Source organism: Artemia sp. Qi Xiang Cuo, chromosome 5 (assembly GCF_049724085.1).
Source record: "Artemia sp. Qi Xiang Cuo chromosome 5, ASM4972408v1, whole genome shotgun sequence".
NCBI classification, from domain to species: Eukaryota; Metazoa; Arthropoda; class Branchiopoda; order Anostraca; family Artemiidae; genus Artemia; species Artemia sp. Qi Xiang Cuo.
Window position 1 is genome coordinate 78,965,628 of NC_142798.1, and position 22,820 is coordinate 78,988,447.

At 34.5% G+C, this 22,820-nt stretch overlaps 1 protein-coding gene across 1 annotated transcript in view; it reads right to left on the minus strand.

The window, feature by feature from the left end:
- Window positions 1–22,820, minus strand: part of Sap-r (prosaposin) — a 217,850-nt gene that overhangs the window by 186,568 nt on the left and 8,462 nt on the right. Inside the window, exons 2-3 of the mRNA XM_089089955.1 lie at window positions 20,493–20,601; window positions 14,293–14,440 (exon numbers count right to left, since the gene is read on the minus strand). Of these exons, the coding sequence (XP_088946081.1) occupies window positions 14,293–14,440; window positions 20,493–20,601 (257 nt within the window). The remainder of the gene's footprint in view (window positions 1–14,292; window positions 14,441–20,492; window positions 20,602–22,820) is intronic.

Sequence of the window (22,820 nt, forward strand, 5' to 3'; positions counted from 1 at the left end):
GTTCAGGTAATAAATCTGTGGTAAAGACCAATACCTAACAGGTAACAAATCTATTTTCTAGAAAATAAAAAGGTAACATCATCTGATAACAGTTCAGGTAATAAATCTGTGGTAAAGACCAATACCTAACAGGTAACAAATCTATTTTCTAGAAAATAAAAAGGTAACATCATCTGATAACAGTTCAGGTAATAAATCTGTGGTAAAGACCAATACCTAACAGGTAACAAATCTATTTTCTAGAAAATAATAAGGTAACATCATCTGATAACAGTTCAGGTAATAAATCTGTGGTAAAGACCAATACCTAACAGGTAACAAATCTATTTTCTAGAAAATAAAAAGGTAACATCATCTGATAACAGTTCAGGTAATAAATCTGTGGTAAAGACAAATACCTAACAGGTAACAAATCTATTTTCTAGAAAATAAGAAGGTAACATCATCTGATAACAGTTCAGGTAATAAATCTGTGGTAAAGACCAATACCTAACAGGTAACAAATCTATTTTCTAGAAAATAAAAAGGTAACATCATCTGATAACAGTTCAGGTAATAAATCTGTGGTAAAGACCAATACCTAACAGGTAACAAATCTATTTTCTAGAAAATAAAAAGGTAACATCATCTGATAACAGTTCAGGTAATAAATCTGTGGTAAAGACCAATACCTAACAGGTAACAAATCTATTTTCTAGAAAATAAGAAGGTAACATCATCTGATAACAGTTCAGGTAATAAATCTGTGGTAAAGACCAATACCTAACAGGTAACAAATCTATTTTCTAGAAAATAAAAAGGTAACATCATCTGATAACAGTTCAGGTAATAAATCTGTGGTAAAGACCAATACCTAACAGGTAACAAATCTATTTTCTAGAAAATAAGAAGGTAACATCATCTGATAACAGTTCAGGTAATAAATCTGTGGTAAAGACCAATACCTAACAGGTAACAAATCTATTTTCTAGACAATAAGAAGGTAACATCATCTGATAACAGTTCAGGTAATAAATCTGTGGTAAAGACCAATACCTAACAGGTAACAAATCTATTTTCTATAAAATAATAAGGTAACATCATCTGATAACAGTTCAGGTAATAAATCTGTGGTAAAGACCAATACCTAACAGGTAACAAATCTATTTTCTAGAAAATAAGAAGGTAACATCATCTGATAACAGTTCAGGTAATAAATCTGTGGTAAAGACCAATACCTAACAGGTAACAAATCTATTTTCTAGAAAATAAAAAGGTAACATCATCTGATAACAGTTCAGGTAATAAATCTGTGGTAAAGACCAATACCTAACAGGTAACAAATCTATTTTCTAGAAAATAAGAAGGTAACATCATCTGATAACAGTTCAGGTAATAAATCTGTGGTAAAGACCAATACCTAACAGGTAACAAATCTATTTTCTAGAAAATAAAAAGGTAACATCATCTGATAACAGTTCAGGTAATAAATCTGTGGTAAAGACCAATACCTAACAGGTAACAAATCTATTTTCTAGAAAATAATAAGGTAACATCATCTGATAACAGTTCAGGTAATAAATCTGTGGTAAAGACCAATACCTAACAGGTAACAAATCTATTTTCTAGAAAATAAAAAGGTAACATCATCTGATAACAGTTCAGGTAATAAATCTGTGGTAAAGACCAATACCTAACAGGTAACAAATCTATTTTCTAGACAATAAGAAGGTAACATCATCTGATAACAGTTCAGGTAATAAATCTGTGGTAAAGACCAATACCTAACAGGTAACAAATCTATTTTCTAGAAAATAAAAAGGTAACATCATCTGATAACAGTTCAGGTAATAAATCTGTGGTAAAGACCAATACCTAACAGTTAACAAATCTATTTTCTAGAAAATAAGAAGGTAACATCATCTGATAACAGTTCAGGTAATAAATCTGTGGTAAAGACCAATACCTAACAGGTAACAAATCTATTTTCTAGAAAATAAAAAGGTAACATCATCTGATAACAGTTCAGGTAATAAATCTGTGGTAAAGACCAATACCTAACAGGTAACAAATCTATTTTCTAGAAAATAAAAAGGTAACATCATCTGATAACAGTTCAGGTAATAAATCTGTGGTAAAGACCAATACCTAACAGGTAACAAATCTATTTTCTAGAAAATAAGAAGGTAACATCATCTGATAACAGTTCAGGTAATAAATCTGTGGTAAAGACCAATACCTAACAGGTAACAAATCTATTTTCTAGAAAATAAAAAGGTAACATCATCTGATAACAGTTCAGGTAATAAATCTGTGGTAAAGACCAATACCTAACAGGTAACAAATCTATTTTCTAGAAAATAATAAGGTAACATCATCTGATAACAGTTCAGGTAATAAATCTGTGGTAAAGACCAATACCTAACAGGTAACAAATCTATTTTCTAGAAAATAAAAAGGTAACATCATCTGATAACAGTTCAGGTAATAAATCTGTGGTAAAGACCAATACCTAACAGGTAACAAATCTATTTTCTAGAAAATAAAAAGGGAACAGCATCTGATAACAGTTCAGGTAATAAATCTGTGGTAAAGACCAATACCTAACAGGTAACAAATCTATTTTCTAGAAAATAAGAAGGTAACATCATCTGATAACAGTTCAGGTAATAAATCTGTGGTAAAGACCAATACCTAACAGGTAACAAATCTATTTTCTAGAAAATAAAAAGGTAACATCATCTGATAACAGTTCAGGTAATAAATCTGTTGTAAAGACCAATACCTAACAGGTAACAAATCTATTTTCTAGAAAATAAGAAGGTAACATCATCTGATAACAGTTCAGGTAATAAATCTGTGGTAAAGACCAATACCTAACAGGTAACAAATCTATTTTCTAGAAAATAAAAAGGTAACATCATCTGATAACAGTTCAGGTAATAAATCTGTGGTAAAGACCAATACCTAACAGTTAACAAATCTATTTTCTAGAAAATAATAAGGTAACATCATCTGATAACAGTTCAGGTAATAAATCAGTGGTAAAGACCAATACCTAACAGGTAACAAATCTATTTTCTAGAAAATAAAAAGGTAACATCATCTGATAACAGTTCAGGTAATAAATCTGTGGTAAAGACCAATACCTAACAGGTAACAAATCTATTTTCTAGAAAATAAGAAGGTAACATCATCTGATAACAGTTCAGGTAATAAATCTGTGGTAAAGACCAATACCTAACAGGTAACAAATCTATTTTATAGAAAATAAAAAGGTAACATCATCTGATAACAGTTCAGGTAATAAATCTGTGGTAAAGACCAATACCTAACAGGTAACAAATCTATTTTCTAGAAAATAAGAAGGTAACATCATCTGATAACAGTTCAGGTAATAAATCTGTGGTAAAGACCAATACCTAACAGGTAACAAATCTATTTTCTAGAAAATAAAAAGGTAACATCATCTGATAACAGTTCAGGTAATAAATCTGTGGTAAAGACCAATACCTAACAGGTAACAAATCTATTTTCTAGAAAATAAGAAGGTAACATCATCTGATAACAGTTCAGGTAATAAATCTGTGGTAAAGACCAATACCTAACAGGTAACAAATCTATTTTCTAGAAAATAAAAAGGTAACATCATCTGATAACAGTTCAGGTAATAAATCTGTGGTAAAGACCAATACCTAACAGGTAACAAATCTATTTTCTAGAAAATAAGAAGGTAACATCATCTGATAACAGTTCAGGTAATAAATCTGTGGTAAAGACCAATACCTAACAGGTAACAAATCTATTTTCTAGAAAATAATAAGGTAACATCATCTGATAACAGTTCAGGTAATAAATCTGTGGTAAAGACCAATACCTAACAGGTAACAAATCTATATTCTAGAAAATAAGAAGGTAACATCATCTGATAACAGTTCAGGTAATAAATCTGTGGTAAAGACCAATACCTAACAGGTAACAAATCTATTTTCTAGAAAATAAAAAGGTAACATCATCTGATAACAGTTCAGGTAATAAATCTGTGGTAAAGACCAATACCTAACAGGTAACAAATCTATTTTCTAGAAAATAAAAAGGTAACATCATCTGATAACAGTTCAGGTAATAAATCTGTGGTAAAGACCAATACCTAACAGGTAACAAATCTATTTTCTAGAAAATAAGAAGGTAACATCATCTGATAACAGTTCAGGTAATAAATCTGTGGTAAAGACCAATACCTAACAGGTAACAAATCTATTTTCTAGAAAATAAAAAGGACAAAACACAAAACACAACAAAAAAAAAACACAACAGGATAATAGAAAGAAAAGAAAAATTTAAAAATATGTATTATAAAAGAATTTTTTATATTTTTGAGGTACTTATGTACTATTCACTACACACTCGAAAAATTTGGATCTGCAGATCAGACAATAAACGGTTTATACCTGTCAGTATTCCAAGAAAATTACCTTAGGCTCAGTTGAAGTCTACGCTTTAGTTATATTTTTATTAAATATTTAATTTATGGAGATGGTATTTTAGTTGGTTAGGTTATGTTAGGGAACCACACAGACCGCATTATATTAAATACCTAACCAAACCGGTTATTGTCTGATCTGCAGATCCAAACTTCTCTAGTGTGTACAGAATAATGCACGAGTATTTTTTTTATATTATAGAGTCTACTTATTTCAATAAAGAAAGACTAATATCTCAACTACGCAAAACTCCAGTTTCTTCTTTAATATTGTCTTTCGTAAGGATTTTGTGCGGTTCAACAGATCACATCCTAAATCATGATTAACTATGACATAATAAATGACACACTAATGTGCCATTGACAGCCATGACAATAACCATGACATTTAGTAAACCATGACAATAAAGAAAAAGGTAGGTGAAACAATGCACGAGGAGAACGCAGAGCCAGTGGAAATAGGGAAACAATGCAAATATTTCTACCAAGACCTCCACTCAGCCTTTATCAATGCAAAGGGAAAGAAGATGGGGTGACGAAACAAAATGAAAACCCGGACCCAAAATTTACAAAAACAACAAGGTTGTAAATAGCGATCACAATAAAATGTTACATATCTGGACTCTACGAGGTCAAAAAATTAGGTTCAATGTTTTCGTGGCGAAGTTTGCCCGCGGGATTGATATCACCCCCACAGCCCCATTGTCAAACTCAACCCAAGGCACACAAAAGAAGAATTAAAATAATGGTACTCCTGTATTATTCCAAACGCACTCGACAAGTTTTGTTGAATGTACGATCTAGGAAAACCGGTTTCGGTACTGGTGCGTTATATGGTCACTTCTGGAAAATCAGGATTGGTTAATGCTGATGAAATAAAATAGGATGAATATATAGAAGTTTAGAAACAAATTTGGGCTATATATTTGCACATTGGGGGGGGGGGGGGGGGAAAAGCAAAGTATATAATAAATACGTAAACTAATCTAAGTACCTCCCCCCCCCCCTAAACGCGAAAAAAAAACAGTTTAAATAACGTAAACGCAATGATAACACGCTTTTCATTCCATTTCTCAATAGCCGTCTCTTGAGAATAACCAGTCTGGCGGGTTTCGTCTCTCATCACAGTTCGTGGTAACGAACTGTAAGTAAGGAGCGACCCGGCTCAATGGTAACCAAAAACTCTAAAAAACAGGATGTTGATACCAGTAGATACATCAAAAGAATCAGATTTTAATGCTTATTTCCAATATATAAATTCTATCAACTTTACTTTTACCCATCAAAAGTTACGCGCCTGAGAAAATTTGGCTGATTTTAGAAAAAAGGGAAAAAGACCCCCTAAAAGTTATATAACCTTAATGCAAATCACACCATCATATTCAGCATATCAGAGAACCCTACTGTAGAGGTTTCAATCTCCTATTTGCAAAAATAAGGAATTTAGCATTTTTGGCCAGAAGAAAGATCACGGGTGCGTGTTTATTTGTTTTTTTGGTGTTGTTTTTTTTCCAGGGGTGATCGTATCGACCAAGTGGTCCTAGAAGATCATGGGAGGACTCAGTGGAATCGAATTCGAAATTTCTTGTGCCCTTTTTAAGTGCCAAAAAAAATTAAGGGCAACTAGGCCCCCTCCAACAAATATTTTTTCCCCAAGTCACCTGATAAAAATTTTGAGATAGCCATTTTGTTAAGCATGGTCGAAAGTATGATAACTATTTCTTTTAGGATGACTTAATCCCCGGAAGTCCCCGGGGGAAGGGCTGAAAGTTATGAACTTTACCCAATGTTAACATATAGTATTGGTTATTGGGAAGTATGCAGACGTTTTCAGGGTGGATTTTTTCTGGTAGTGAGGGGAGGGGGTGGGTCGGGGTTTTTATGTGGAAGGATCTTTCTATGGAGGAAGTTTTCATGGGGGAAGGGACATTGCTATGAAGAAAGCGCCGGATTTCCCAGTATTATTTAATAAAAGATCAGAAATTAAATAAAAAAAAGAAGTTGTTTCAACTGAAAGTAAGGAGCAACATCAAAACTTAAAACGAACAGAAATTATTACATATATGGTTGGGTTCACCCGCTAGTCAATACCTCGCTCTTTAAGCCAAAAATTTTTTAGTACTTTCATAAGAGCTATATATTCTAATTAACGGCCTTTGTGATTAAGGGGTAATTTTTAAAGAATTGGAACAAAATTCGAACTTTAGCTTAAAGAGCAAGGTATTGACTAGGGGGCGAACCCCCTAATATACGTATAAAAATATATGAATATAGAAGTTCGTTACGTAAGTTACGTATATTTATTACAAATAAAAACGTTCGTAAATAAAATTAAACAACTTCCGAGAAAGACATTTAACCAAATAAAAGTAAAATTAATATGAAAATTTTGTTGTAATTATTCATGTACGGTGAGCCAAAATCAAAACCTGCATTAAATCAAAAACATTCAAAAAATATATAAAAAAACAAGTTTTTTTTTAACGTGAAAGTAAGGAACGACGTTAAAACTTTAAACAAACAGAAATTATTCTGTATATGAAAGGGGATATCCCCTCCTCAGCGCCTCTCTCGTTGCGCCAAAGTTTGAGTTTCTCACAACTCTATCTTTTTTAAACAATGAAAAACTTTAGCGTAAAGAGCGAGGTGTTGAGGAGGGGACAGCCCCTGTCATCTACGGACTAATCTCTGTTCATTTTAAGTTTTAACGTCGTTCCTTACTTTCAGTTAAAAAAAAACTTGTTTTTTTTTTATTTAAGTATATAAAAGCGACCAGGCACGTAGCCTACGCAGGAATTTGTTTCGGAGGGGGGGCCAATTTTTTTCGGAGGGGGGGGGGAATCCTTCAAACCCATTATTCTGTGAGAAAAATCAGAAAATTGTGGGAAAATGAAAAAATCGTGAGATTTCGGGGGGGGGGGCGTGCCCGGAGACCCCCCCCTGCGTACGTCCCTGAAAGCGACCATATAACGCACCAGTACCCTGGTTTCATAGCCACAAAGACAAATAACAGGCGACAGAATGCATTGGACTTGTATAACTTGGGCTATATATTTGTAGATTAGGGGGGGGGTAAGGTTATGTTAAGTTAGGTTAGATCGGGTTCACACCCCCTAATGTGCAAATATATAATTAAAATTATATTATTATATAAACTAAAGTATTATATTTTCATCATATTTTAGTATATTTTATTAGGATTAACATAACTCCACTTCTCGAGTGTGTTCTGAATAAAACAGGAGTAGGGCCTACCGAAATAAAATAAAAATATAAAATTATTCAATTTCTCTTCATAATTTTTATTTGTCAAGATTTCTCTATGGCTGCTCAATTTTGCGCGTGGGGGGAATTTTCCAAGCAAATTGAAAATTTCCGCTGGGGAGGGGGGATTTTACGGTGGTAATAAGCCTAGTATCAACTTCAAGTTTGTATATAGCGGCAATAATAACATGTTACATATCTGGAATCTACGAAGCCAAAAAATCGGATCACAAAATTTTCCAGGCGAACAATTTCTTTTTAGAGAGAATTTTACGCATTTAAGCGTAAAAATGAAGTCTTTCAGCCACAGGAAAACATTCCAACAAGCTTAAATAACTTCTTCAAATCCTAGTTCTTTTGCTAATAGAATTCAGATCAGTAACAGTTTATAAGGAGTGTCATATCCAATTTCAAAGTCAATCCCGTCATCCCTTTCCTAAAGGAGAAATTTGCACTGTAAGGTGAGGAATTAGGAGAAATTCTGACAGCCTGAATCGTTGTCATGATGGTTTTTTTTTTTTTAATCTCTCCAAGGTTTTGTTTTACACACCATCAAATGGTAACTCCCAAGCTCGAGTGTTTAGTCTAAAACTTCTGATTGGGGCATTATCCAAACAAGAACATTTTTAAAGGAAACTCGCTACAGTTGGCATAGTTGGTCACAAACCAAATAGTTTTTGAGGCTCGAAATTCTGAAATTAATCCCGATACCCCCCCCCCACGAAGGGAGGAGTTTAACCCCTAAAAGTTGTTATTATTTTGCCTTGTGCAATTAATAAACATTAGACTATACATAACCACGGTCCACTGCTTACTTTTCTTGAAATTCAGGAAATGAGAAATTTTGCAATTTAAAATCACTGAAAGCTAAACCACTTGTAGCACTTACCAGCCCCCTCCCCCTCCCTCACACAAACACACAGAAAAGCTCCTGGCAAGGCTCAAGGTACCCATACTTTCCCTTATCATAAACATAATATTTTATTCTGTCAAACAGTTCGTGGTAACGAATTGTAAGTAAGGAGTGATTCGGCTCAATAGTAACCGAAACTCTAAAAACCCGAATTTTGATACGAATAGATACATAAAAGAAATTGAATTTTTATGCTGACACCAAATATGTAAGTTTCATTAAGTTTAGTATTACCCATCAAAGGTTAAGAGCCTGAAAAAAATTGCTTGATTTTCGAAAAAGGAAGAAATACCCCCTAAAAGTCACATAATCTTAAAAAATCCCACCATCAAATTCAGCGTATCAGAGAACCCTATGGTAGAGGTTTCAAGCTCCTATCTGCAAAAATGTGGAATTTTGTATATTTTGCCATAAGAAAGATCACGGATGCGTGTTTATTTGTTTTTGTTTGTTTTTTCCAGGGGTGATCGTATCAACCCAATGGCACTATAATATCGGGAGAGGGCCCATTCTAACGGAAATTAAAAGTTCTAGTGCCCTTTTTAAGTGACCATAAAAAATTGGAGGGCAACTAGGCCCCCTCCCACGGCTCTTTTTATCTCAAAATCGTCCGATCAAAATTTTGAGATAGCCATTTTGTTCAGCATAGTTGAAAGGCCCTATACGTGGGAATTTCCACAAGGACAATTTGTCGTGGGGAGGGAAATTTTCAGGGGGTGAATTTTTCAGGGGAAATTTTACACTGGTGAAATTTACCAGCATTTCAATACGAGATTCTTCTGATGTCTTGCTTTCTCTTTGTCGATTCAATTTTACGCGTGGAAACGTTAAGGGTAAGTGCCCGGGGTAAATTTTCACCAGGACTGAATTGAGCACAGCAGTGGTTTTCAAACTTATTTATACACTGTATCCATTTTTACCCACAAAACATTTTAGGTGCCCCTTCTCAGTTACCGATAGGCCTAGTAAGTAAACTATAGCTAAAATATAAATAAAATTACCAGTCCTAGAGTTAAAGGTTCGTTTTATTTTTATTTTTTTGGCTGGTCATGTACCCCCCCCCCCAAAAAAAATATTTTGCTAGGGGTACGCGTACCACAATATGAGAACCACTGGTCTAGAGCATAAATCGGTCAGGAGGAAGGATTTTTCCGTGGAGGTGTATCCAGATTTCCTGACATTATTTAAAAAACGATCAGAAATCAAATAAAAAACAAGTTTTTTCAACTGAAAGTAGGGAGCAACATTAAAACTTAAAACGAACAGAAATTATTACGCATATCAGGGGGGGTGCTCCTCCTGAACACCTCGCTCTTTACGCTAAAGTTTGTAATCTGTTCCAATTCTTTAAGAATGACTTTTGAAACACTATGTTCTTTTAATTAGAACAATAAGAATTTTTTTTTTAGTACTAAAAAACTTTAGCGTAAAGAGCGATGTGTTGAAGAGGAGCAACCCCCTTCGAATACGTAATAATTTCTGTTCGTTTTAAGTTTTAATGTTGCTCCTTACTTTCAGTTGAAAAAACTTTTTTTTTATTGAATACGGAAAGAGATCGTCCCAACAGAAGGGACAACAGCAGGGGCAATACAAGAATTCTGGGGGAGAGCTAAAAATTCATTTCGTACTTTCGAATAAGAAGTGCCCAGAAATTCAAAAAAATTTAAGAATTCGAGGGGGGGCCTATTTCCGAGCCTCTCCTGCGAAAATTCCTGCTTTAGTTCCTGTTCCTGTTAACATCTTCAGTTTTCAAGCTGTGGCCGAAATGCCACATAAACTGTCTAATATCTTACTAACTAATTATGGTACCTAACTTAGTAACCTGTTTAGTAATTACAACATTATATAACAGCTTATCATTACGTAACTATTATCTCTTTAAAGTAAACAAACTTGGTTCTATAGAATGCTGCATTTGGCAATGTAAAGGAAATTCTCATGATATCAGCCAAGACTCGAATATGAAATAGTAAGGTATTTGTTACCAGTATCTACTTCTCAAGTAAAAGTTCTGGTGCTTTGCTAGCTTTGTAATTCACAACGAGATGAAAATAAAATTAACTTTTGACAGCGAAGATTATGTCCTTCAGAAATTTATCTTTTTATATTACAAAAAACACTCTAAATATTGACTTGACGTCAGGGGCGGATCCAGGATTTTTAAGGGGGGGGGCGCAAAATAGGTTGATCTGATAAAAAAAAATTAGGAGGAGGGGCAAAATAGGTCGATTCGATAAAATTGTGTTAGGAGCAAGTTTAAATAACGCAAACTTGGGTTAATTAAGTAAATTACACTACTTTAGACTACGCTAGGGGGCCACCCCCTCCCCCTGGATCCGCAACTGCTTGACGTTTTAAATTGGAAAAAATCGCTCGTGTTGCCATTAGATAAGATAAGATTTATTATTCATTAAATACACATAGAATATGACATGTTACTATTGCCCCAAAGTCTCATTGGCCTGTAAAAAAGGGGGAAGACAAATGAGTTTCTCAGAGAAGAAAAAGAAAATTTAAAATATAAAAGAAAATTTTAAAAAACAAAAGAAAATTTAAAATTCAAATTTTAATTCAAATTTTCACAAAATGAAAATTTAAATCTTATATTGACTCTTCAAACAAGAATGAATGTCGTTGGTTGATTTGTCCGGGCATAATTATTTGGTATCAACCCATAAACTAACCCAGGAAGAAAACAGAGAAGCAAATTTCGGATTAATCTAGCGGTAAAATTCGCAAACTAAATACTTCAATTTATTAATACCCAATAATCTATTAAATACATAATAACCTACCTAATTATAATGAAAAATAATCTACTTAATAATCTCCTAAATACCTAAAAGCCTAAAAACGATACCTAAAATTGTTCACTACCGAAAAACAAACAAAAACGAACAATAAACAATAATCTATTAAATACCCAATAAATGCCTTAATCTTCTTGAATTTGAGGATAGAATGACATGAATATTTTAAACGAAAAGAAAATATCGTTTCAGTTTAAAGCATTAACGAATCATTTAGATGCCAATTTGATTAAGGTTTATGTTTGCTTTGCAATTTTTTTATATTTTTTTTCTGCTCTCCTACAGTTTAACGTACAAAAGACAACAATATTGCTATCACTAAATAGGTGAAATTCAGCTCTATCCATATACCAAATCAAATCTGGTGCCTACGTTTTTTTTTTATTGAAAACATTTTGAGCACTAGTTGAAAATTGTTAAAGACGGGACAATTTTCCTATTTTTTAGGCAATTTTAAATCTTTCAACAAGAAGAAGTTTAAGTAGTGTCGAAATTGAAGCTCATGTACAGATCTGGGACCAGTGAATTCAAAGATGTTAGCATCTTTTCCTTTCGGAGCAACTTACAGCTCCTGGCTTGTCGCAAAATCACTTGTTTCAGAGGGGCATAAACCTTAAGTCTATAAAAGAAACAATGGAGAGAACCCAAAAAGAAAATCCGCTGTTGAATTGGATTTTAATGGGTAAATTTCTACCAAATCATATTATTGACTTACAAATAAAGTGAATATACTACTCGATGCCTCTTTTTATGCTCTTTCCAAATATAATAATAATTTTTGTCGGAAATGATTCGTTAATGCTTTAAACTGAAACGATATTTTCTTTTCGTTTAAAATATTCATGTCATTCTATCCTCAAATTCAAGAAGATTAAGGCATTCAGGGTATATATTTCCACATTAGGGAGGGTGGGGGCAAATTTTATGTCTGGTGTAAATGCGAGTAAAATTTAAATTTTACCTCCACCCCCCTAACGTGCAAATATATACCCAGAATTTGTATATAGGCTAGGGGTGGGGGTTAAATACATTTTCGACAAAAATGATTTTTACGTTTGGAAAGAGCATAAAAAAGGCATCGAGTGGTATATTTACTTTATTTGTAAGTGAATAATATGATTTGGTAGAAATTTGCCTTTTAATGTTCCAATGATCTGGCAAATAATACATCCAAAATATTTGTTTTTGCTAACTTGATAGAATGGGAGACATTTTTTTCTAACACGTAGCTACAAAAAAGTAAAAAGACGGGTTACAAAAAGAACACAATACAGAATAAATACAAAAAAACAATATCGAGACTATTGACGCAAGAGGGACGACCCCTCGTAGGAAAACCCTACGTTGAAATTGTGAATCTGTTTTCGAACTGCCTTCCATAATTCTGTAACTTTGTAATAAAGGTTGTTATATGAATTCCGCGTCCAAAAGGGTGGCCTCAATAAATATTTTGCGAATCGAAAGTGGTATGACGAATTTGCTTAATATCAGATTTCTAAAGCATTCCCAAAAAAGTACAAAATGCAGAATACGCGGCAGCGCAGTCGCCTTATACGGTCTTCATTTTCATTTTTGACACGCCGCCGCTGTTCTTCTAACCGCGTGTGTCTGCTCTTCATTTATGGGCTGACTGAAAAGCCCCGCCTGCTAAAACAATTAAAAGAAACAAAAGTTCGGCGATATGTCTTTCATAATGAGAAAAGACAAACTGAGGCAAAAGTTAAAGGTACAAGAAAAAACACGAAATTTTACAAAGGCACTTATCAAACGTTTGCCAACTTCGTTGGACCTGAAACTTGTCTTTTCAGGTACTCTATAAAATAAGGGGGGGGGGGGGGGAAGGGCGGATAACGAAAGCATAATTCTATCCCCAGTAGGCCTCCCTGCGTAAATTAAACTAGCGTACTTCACATGCAAAGATTTCTCTGCATTTTAAAGTACCTAAAAAGAGAAATATACAGCACTTACGAATCACCCGTCAAATGCTAGATGGCACTGATGATTTTCTCTTCGATACTAACACCGGTGTCCACTCTTACAAATTTAACATACTGTTTGGTTTACAGCTTAGATAGTTGCTTCAAAAAACCTAATGAGTGTTCTTGTAAACTTTGTCTATCCATCTCTTCAAACGAAGTAGAGTATATCCAGGCCTCTATATAATACAAAGATCAAATTATCTGAACATCATGGTTGCAATAGTAGCTGCAACCTAGAAAAGAGCGAACCACAGCCCATAGTAACAAAAAGCTGCACAACGTGTTTTGAAAAAAAAATGTCTAATGAGAAAGAATTGTCTAATGAGAACTTTGATTCAGGAATGGTAACTATTATTCCGGTTAATCTTAAAAATAAAGGTGTATTACGAAAAACATTTATGGTAATTTCGAAAAATCAGCTCGATACCCCTTGAAAATAGTGCCTGATCGAAATAAAAAGTGCACCATCGGAACCAGCATGATCAAAAACCATGTATTGCACAATTACAGTCCCCCATCTTGAACAATCAAGAAAATTCACTTTTTGCATGGGTAAAACTGACGAGTCTCCCTTTTTTGTAAAAAAAAAAGTGCTAGTTTTGCCCGTGTTTTCAGTAAAGCACTAGTTTTCAATAATCATACAAACATAGGCAAATATCATCAGTTGGTTTATTTGCACTGGATTTATTGATATTAGTTAGATTAACTGTGAAGCAATAATTTTTGTTCCTTTTAATATTTTGTCTGCGCTTTTTACTTACCCTCAGAAAAAGTTTGTTTTTTAAATTAATTCTTAATTGAAAGATTACCATACACTAGAAGGCCCGATAAAGGTAGTTCTTAAACACAAGCAATAAAACTAACCTGAGTTTCATTGGAGATCAGCTGGTCACGTGCTTCTTGTACCATTTCCATACAAATTTGACAGATATCTTCTTCGTCCTCAGGTAACTTCTTGTGCAGCCATGTTGTTTGTGAACAGTGCTTTACAGCGCCACATTCTTTGGCAGAACTACAAACAAAAGAATACAGAGAAAGAATAACACAAGTAAAAGTACGAAAAAGGTCATAACATTCCCTGGCACTGCTACGGCTAACCCCAGTCAGGTTAATGGGAGCTAACAACCTTGGATGCACAGCTTGAGTAAGGTATATACCACAAGAGACAGACTCAAAAACCTTTTAAAACTTACCATCACACTTACAAATGATAAGCACCTTTAGACCCATAGAAGTTATTTGATATTCAAATAAAAGTAAAAAAAAACTATTTTTGCATCTTAAGACATTCAATTTCTTATTTTTTCTCAAAGATTTAAGGATGTACAAATGAAGAGCCTAAACAGGATCTCTGTATGTTTTTTTAGTTGAGATTATCTTAAATAGGATAAAAATGCATCCTTGGTGAATTTTTTTCTCACTGAAAAAAAAATCCTATCCAAACTCAAAAGATTCACACACTTAATAGAAATTAATTAAAAAAATTTCCACAAAATAAGTTTTTCAAAAAAAGTAAAAAACTCCAATAAACCAAAAATAAACAAAGATAGAACCAAATAATCTACCAAGCATACAACTACCACAAATCAATATCAATAAATAAATGAAACCCAAAACAAACAGAAAATAAAAGAGTCAAACTCAAAACGAGCAGAAATTAATATGAACCCTAATTAATAGGGTTCTAAACCCCCTACGCTTTCTAAAAGCCAGAATATAATTTGTACTTCATAGAAAAAAATCCAAATGAATTTACTGAAAATATGTGCATTGTCGGTTTAATATACATATGCTGATATTTATTCCTTACAATCTTAATTGATTTTTGATTTCTTAAAGTTATAAAAATGAAAAGATTTAACAGAATTTTTTCAGTAAACTACAAATTCGCCCTCCGAGGGTTGTGGGGGAGGGGAGTTGTCATCCTCAAATACCTAATTTTCAGAACTTTAAGCTACGTTGAAAAAAATGGTTATCTCAAAATGTTGATTAGATATGTTTGGGGAAATGGTGGGCGTGAGAGGGGTTAGTTGCCCTCCAATCACTGTCTACTAAGAAAAAGACACTAGCCCTTTGAATTTCCAATCGAGTGAGCCCTTTTTGAAATTTCTACGAAAAGCCTTTCTATAAAAACCTTATATGCCCCCAGGGCATAACTTAAAACCCTTACCCTGAGGGCTGTTGGGGGGAGGGGGTTGTCATCCTCCAAAGACTTAATTTCCAGAACTTTCAACTACGTTGAACAAAATGGCTATCTCAAAATTGATTGGATGTGTTTGGGGAAATGGTGGGCATGAGAGAGGGGTTAGTTGCCCTTCAAACACTTTCAACTTTTAAAAAGGGCACTAGCTTTTTCAATTTCCAATTGAATGAGCCTTTTTTGTAGATTTTACAACAACCCTTTCTATAGAACCCTTATACGGCTTAAGGGCATAACTTAGAACCCTTGCCCTGAGGGGTGTGGAGTTTTCGTCATCCTCAAAGACATACTTTCCAGAAATTTTCACTGTCTTGAACAAAATGGTTGTCTCAAAATTCTTATAGGATGTGTTTGGGGAAATGGTGGGCGTGAGAGGGGGGTTAGTTGCCCTAAAATCACTTTCGACTATTAAAAAGGGCACTAGCCATTTGAGTCATCCTCAAAGACCTAATTTACAGAACTTTAAACTACATTGAACAAAACGACTATCTCAAAATATTGATTGGATGTTTTTGGGGAAATGGTGGGCGTAAGAGGGGGGTTTGTTGCCCTCCTATCACTTTCGACTATTAAAAAGGGCACTAGTACTTTCAATTTCCAATCAAATGAGCCCTTTTTGAAGTTTCTACAGCTAAGCTTTCTATAAAAAAAAAACCTTATATGCCCCCAGGGCATAACTTACAACCCTTGCCCTGAAGACTGTGGGTAGGGGGGGGGGGTGTCATCCTCAAAGACATAATTTCCAGAAATTTCAACTACGTTGAAAAAAATGGATATCTTAAAATTTTGATTGGATGTGTTTGGGGAAATAGTGGACGTGAGAGGGGGTTAGTTGCCCTCCAATCACTTTCTACTATTAAAAAGGGCACTGCTCCTTACAATTTTCAATCGGATGAGCCTTTTTGGAGTTTCTACGACAACCCTGTCTATAAAAACGTTATATTCCCCCAGGGCATAACTCACAACCCCTACCCTGAGGGCTGTGGGGGGTTGTCATCCTTAAAAACCAGATTTCCAGAACTTTCAACTACTTTGAACAAAATGGCTATTTAAAAATTTTAATTGGATATGTTTGGGGAAATGTATGCGTGAGAGGGGGGTTAGTTGCCCTCCAATCACTTTCAACTATTAATCAGGTCATTTTCCCTTTCAATTTCTAATTGAACAAGCGCTTTTTGAAGTTTCTACGACAACGCTATCTATAAAAATCATATATGCCCCCAGGGCATAACTTACACCCTGAGGGATGTGGGGGGTTTGTCATCCTTAAAGACATAATTTCCAGAACTTTCAATTACGTTGAACCAAAAGGCTATCTCAAAATTCTGATTGGATGTGTTTTGGGAAATGGTGGGCGTGAGAGGGGAATTAGCTGCCCTCCAATCACTTTTACCTAAGAAGGGCACTAGTCCTTTCAATTTCCAATCGAATGAGCCCTTTTTGAATTTTTACGACAAAGCCTTCTATTAAAACCTTATATGCCCCAGGGCATAACTTACACCCCTTGCCCTGAGGGCTGTCATCCTCAAAGACATAATTTCCAGAACTTTCAACTACGTTGAACAAAATGTCTATCTCAAAATTTTTATTGGATGTGTTCGGGGAAATGGTGGGCGTGAGAAGGGGGTTAGTAGCCCTCCAATCACTTTCAACTATAAAAAGGGCACAAGCCCTTTGAATTTCCAATCAAATGAGCTCTTTTTGAAAGTTTTACGACAACACTATCTATAAAAACCTTATATGCTCCCAGACACCCTTTCCCCGAGGGGTGTGGGGGGGGGGGGGGTTTGATACGAAGTTCCCTGGTCTAAAAGAAACAAACAAGCAAACAAGCCAAAAAATAAAAATTACATTGTGCCAACATCGTTCTTTAGCTAGGCAGCGCTATTGCGCCACCCATGATAGAAATTATGTAATTTCTGACCGTTTTTCAAGGTCATGCCAGGAAATCCCCCCTCCATGGAAATTCCCCGATGAATCTTTCCCCCCTCCCAAAAAAATGGAGAGATGCCAAATCAAAAGAAAAAATCGCCTCATTTCAAATTTACGAGAAAAACCAAGTCAGGTTACATGTGATCTTTGAGTTTGGATAGGATTTTTTTCCGTGAAAAAAAAAATAACAAAGGAAACATTTTTTTTTCTTATTTAAGACAATCCTATTGCCCCCCCCCCCGCATTAAAATTTAAATAATTTCCAATTCTAATTTCCGATTCTAATTATTGCTAATTTCTATTGCCTCACCTCCTTTAATTTAAATTAATATAATAAAAAAATTAAAAATAAATAATTAATCCAAAATGATATAATACAATCATACTGAACAAACAAAAGTTAGAATTCGAAGTTCTGAATATGATTTTATTTGCCTTTAAATTCACTTAAATATTTCCGAGTATATGACCTTACAGAAAATGTTCCAACAGGAGTCTTTAAAGGAAAATTGAGCAAGAACTCATTGGCGTCACTACACGGAAAATTTTAGGGGGAAGAGGCAAAACGTATTTTTCAAAATTTGGGGAGGAGGGAGCAAATTTGTCGTTTTTTCATTTTTTCAAAGAAACACCAAAAAAGGCAGTTTCAGTGAAATTGCCTCCCTTCAAAAGATGTTTCTCAAAATCCAGGTGGCACATGCACTCCTGATCTCCCCTCTCTCCGATTGACACAACTGGCGAGAGCTTCAACCGTGATGGAAAACAACTGTCACTACTCATAATTTTCCAATGTACAGAGAGACCCAAAATGCCATTGGTGAAATTCTGAGGACAAAATGAACAATTCCTTTTTTAAATTCTTGACCCTTTAAGGAAAAACCTTAAAAAAGTCCTTCTGTACTTCATGAATCCTGTCTTCTTAATTAAATGATAATAATAAACAAGTTTTTTTTTTTCAACTGAAAGTAAGGAGTAACATTAAAACTCAAAACAAACAGAAATTATTCCGTATATGAAGGGGGGGGGGGCTGTCTCATCCTCAATCCCTCGCTCGTTACACAGAAGTCTTTTGGTTCTATGAAAAAGCCATTTATTCCAATAAAACAACCCTTGTATTTCAAGAGTCATTCTTAAAGAATTGTGGCAAAAGTCAAACTTCAGCGCAAAGAGCGAGGGATTGAGGAGGGGACAGCCCCCTAATATAGGGAATAATTTCTGTTCTTTTCAAGCTTAATCTTGCTCCTTACTTTCAGATGAAAAAAGTTGTCCCTTTTTTTAATCTAATTTCTAACCGTTTTTCAAAGTCATGCCAGAAAATCCCCTTCCCGCCCCCTCCGTGGAAATTCCCTGTTGGATCTTTCCTCCCTCCCCCTCCCCCCAAAAAAATTTTGAAAATTTCCCAATAAAAATACTATACGAAAACAATGGGCAAATTACTTAACTTACAGCCCTTTCCCCAGGGGCTATCTGGGGTTATGCCATCCCCAGAGGCATAGTTACTGGACTTTTCAACTATGCTGAACCAAATGGCTATCTGAAATTTTAATCGGATATCTTTGGGGAAAAATGAAGGCGCGCGGGAGGGCTATATGCCCTCCATCTTATTGGTCACTTAAAAAGGTACTGGAACGTCTAATTTCCATTCAAATGAGCCCTCTCCCGACCTTTTGTAACCATTGGTTTGATACAATCACCCCTGAAAAAAAAACGTCAAATAAACATGTATCCATGATATTCCTTCTGGCGAAAAATACAGAATTCCACACTTTTGTAGATAGGAGCTTGAAGCCTTTACAGTAGAATTCTCTGATATACAAAATCTGATAATGTGATTTTTTATTAAGATCGCTTGACTTTTTGGGGGTGTTTTCCCCCTTTTTCAAAATTCAGGCAAAATTTTCTCAGGCTTGTAGCTTTGATGGTTAAAATTAAATTTGATGAATTATATGTATTTAGAATCAGCATAAAAAACTAATCCTTGTGACATATTAATTTTTATCACATTACTACCTTACCATGAACGGGTTGATATTCGAATGAACCACAAGGACTTAATAGCACTTTCTCAATCAGTCATAGCAACCAAAAATACTCTATATACTACTACAATTAATGGCAGGGCTGAGCCGTCTGAGGCCAATACAGCTACATACACTCCTCCTCAGCCCCAGTCTTATAAATACTTCCAGGGGCGAATCCCCAGCATTTTTATACGGGGGGGGAGGTCAAGAGGGGCCCATACCGGATAGTCAAGGGGCATGGGATATATAATAATTTTTTCTCCACCTTATTGGAGGGGAGAAACTGCCCCTCCCACAAAAAAAAACGACGCCTCTGAATACTTCACTCTTTACCCCCTCCCTTGAAGCTCCGATTTCCTTTATCCTTTTCTTAAGATCTCCTTCCACCCTAATGGGGAGCAACCTGTTTTTGTTTAGACCCAGATGGATGATCAAAAAGCTCAATCTTTGGCAAGCTGTCATCTTTCATCTAAAAAAGAAACTTCTAGCCATCTTAATCTTCCTTTCACTATAGCCCTAGACAGTAGGAATCAAACCATATTTTTTTTATCTAATTGTTTGGTATTTTTATTTATTTATTTATAACCCAAAAATGAACATAGACAATGACACTGCAGAGTAGACAATAAGAAAACTAACACAATAATATCATAATAAACATATCATACAATATCAAAACCATAATCAATAGGCCAATCATAATCAAACCGTTTAATGTTTCATACATGGTTAATCAAAGAAATACTTAAAGCTAGTCTTTAAAAATTCCACCTGAAAACATTTAAATAATCTGCCTCAGACTAACAGAATCCAACATTTTTTACAGTTACAAACTTCTTGATGGTTAGAAACTAATTACAAAAGTATCCATACAAAATAGGTTGGAACAGTAATTACAAACAGGTACTTACTTTAAATCCTGACACCAGTATTCAGGCCCTTTGTAACACAAGGGATTTCTGTCCTTTCCATGATTCTTTACCAAAATTGAGCAGCTGCCCAGGGTTAGTAAGCCAAAAACTGAAACATTACCGGTTTTATTACATTAGAAAAAAGAAAGACTAAAATTAGAAACACACCTCTAAAATACTCTGAGCCTTTATGTCTTGTTATGATCACCAAGAGCTTTTTTCTTCTCTTTTATTTATATTTAGAAAATAGTTTTATCAATGCTTCTTCTTTTTTTTTAACTGTAATAATGGTGCAGGACATCAAAATGTTAGTATCATAGTCGGGAATAATTAGTCATCTGAACACAAAAAAATCGATATTTTTTTGTGCTATTGAAATCTCAATGGTGGCACAGAATGGGAAACATGAGGATATTATATCAGTTTCATGAAAGAGCAACTGAATTGAATTTATTTTCATCAATAAATTTACAACAAAAGACACTTCAACATTGCCTCCCCCATAAGGCTCTATGGCCAGGAAAAAAACAGGGAAGAAACGAAAATGGGACAGACACATCAAAATTTTTTTTTTTAACATAATGTATTCACACCATCAAGAGGCTCAATGCACACACACACCTTACCTTAGACCTTAGCTCCGCCTCTACCTCCAGAGGCACACAGGGCGTCCGTTAACAGCCTCCAATCATCCCGCAAATGAGCTGCGGCGTAGATGTCCTCCCACACTGGGATTAAGATTGCCTATAAGGGCTCTCCTGTCCCGCTCGTATGTCCTGCGAAGCGTGTTTTTGGGCCTTCCTCGTCAACGCGTGTCGTCTGGTTGCCACTGGAGAAGCATATTCGGTAGTCTCGATCCTGGCATACGAATAACATGGCCAAGATAATGCCATCTTCGTTGCCTGACTACATCAGCACACAGACAAAAGCACACACACAGACAAAAAAAACATCTATAATCTAATGGCCCACCTTAACAATCCCACAAATCACAAGCTAGACAGGATAGTAGCACATAATCCTACCAACTCAAATAAAATTCAATCCAAAGACATCAACTTCAGAGAAAACTTTAATTACTAACTAGAAGATTACTAACATACTTTTTGAAGATACCAAACGAGTGGCAGCTCCCTGCAGACTCTGGGAGAGTGTTCAAACCCAGTTTGCAACCAGCTGTTTCTCTGAGAATATCCACAAACTTTAAAAAGGCTTCACATGACATGAATTAGAATATGAATTGTGTATTGTTATTCATGGTACAAAGATAACTTGTAAGCCCTTGGACCAATCCAATGGCATGCTGGAAAACGCACAGAAGATCTTAGTGTCCCAAAATATTCTACAAGTCTGAAATAGTTAAGCCTCCCAGGCCTCTCCTATATAAGAAAATGAGGCAATATTATTATGGCACAGAATTTATTAAAATCTGGCCTGATTTCCAGGGTAATAAAAGAAATAATGCTCTGTTTGGTGTTTTTGCAAAGTGCAATTATGTTGACAATTAATTGTATGTTGTACAACCAACAACTTGCCACTGTCAGGGCTCCTGTAGATTCTCATGACCCAACCTGTTATAGTGTCTGCTAAACAAAGTTTTCAACCTTGATACAATTTAAATCCTGGCTGAGAAGTAGAATAATAGAAGACAGACTCACTTGGGTTACCCTTCTTCATGTTCACCACCACACTACTAGAAATGTAGAGGTGTGTGGCTATTGATAAGTTTAACAATAGTAGAGATAAGGGGCATGAATTTTTTTATGTAATTTTGACAGTGTTTCTACATAATAAATATAGTTTTGTGGATAGGTTGATAGAAATGACAGCTAAATAATGCACAGAAGCAGGGGCACGTAAATTTTCAATATCACTAAGGTCAGTTGAGGTAATATACCCTGTAGTTGAACAGCTAATCGGCACCTTGTGTCTCCCAGATAGTGATTATATATATATATATATATATATATATATATATATATATATATATATATATATATATATATATATATATATATATATATATATATATATATATATATATATACATATACACATATATACATATATATATACATATATACATATATATATATATATATATATATATATATATATATATATATATATATATATATATATATATATATATATATATATATATATATATATGTATATATGTATATATGTATATATATATATATATATATATATATATATATATATATATATATATATATATATATATATATAATCAACTTGCATACTCTATCAGAAATTGATGTTGCGTACCTGTGCTTACTCTAAACCACTGAAGAACTTTCCCCT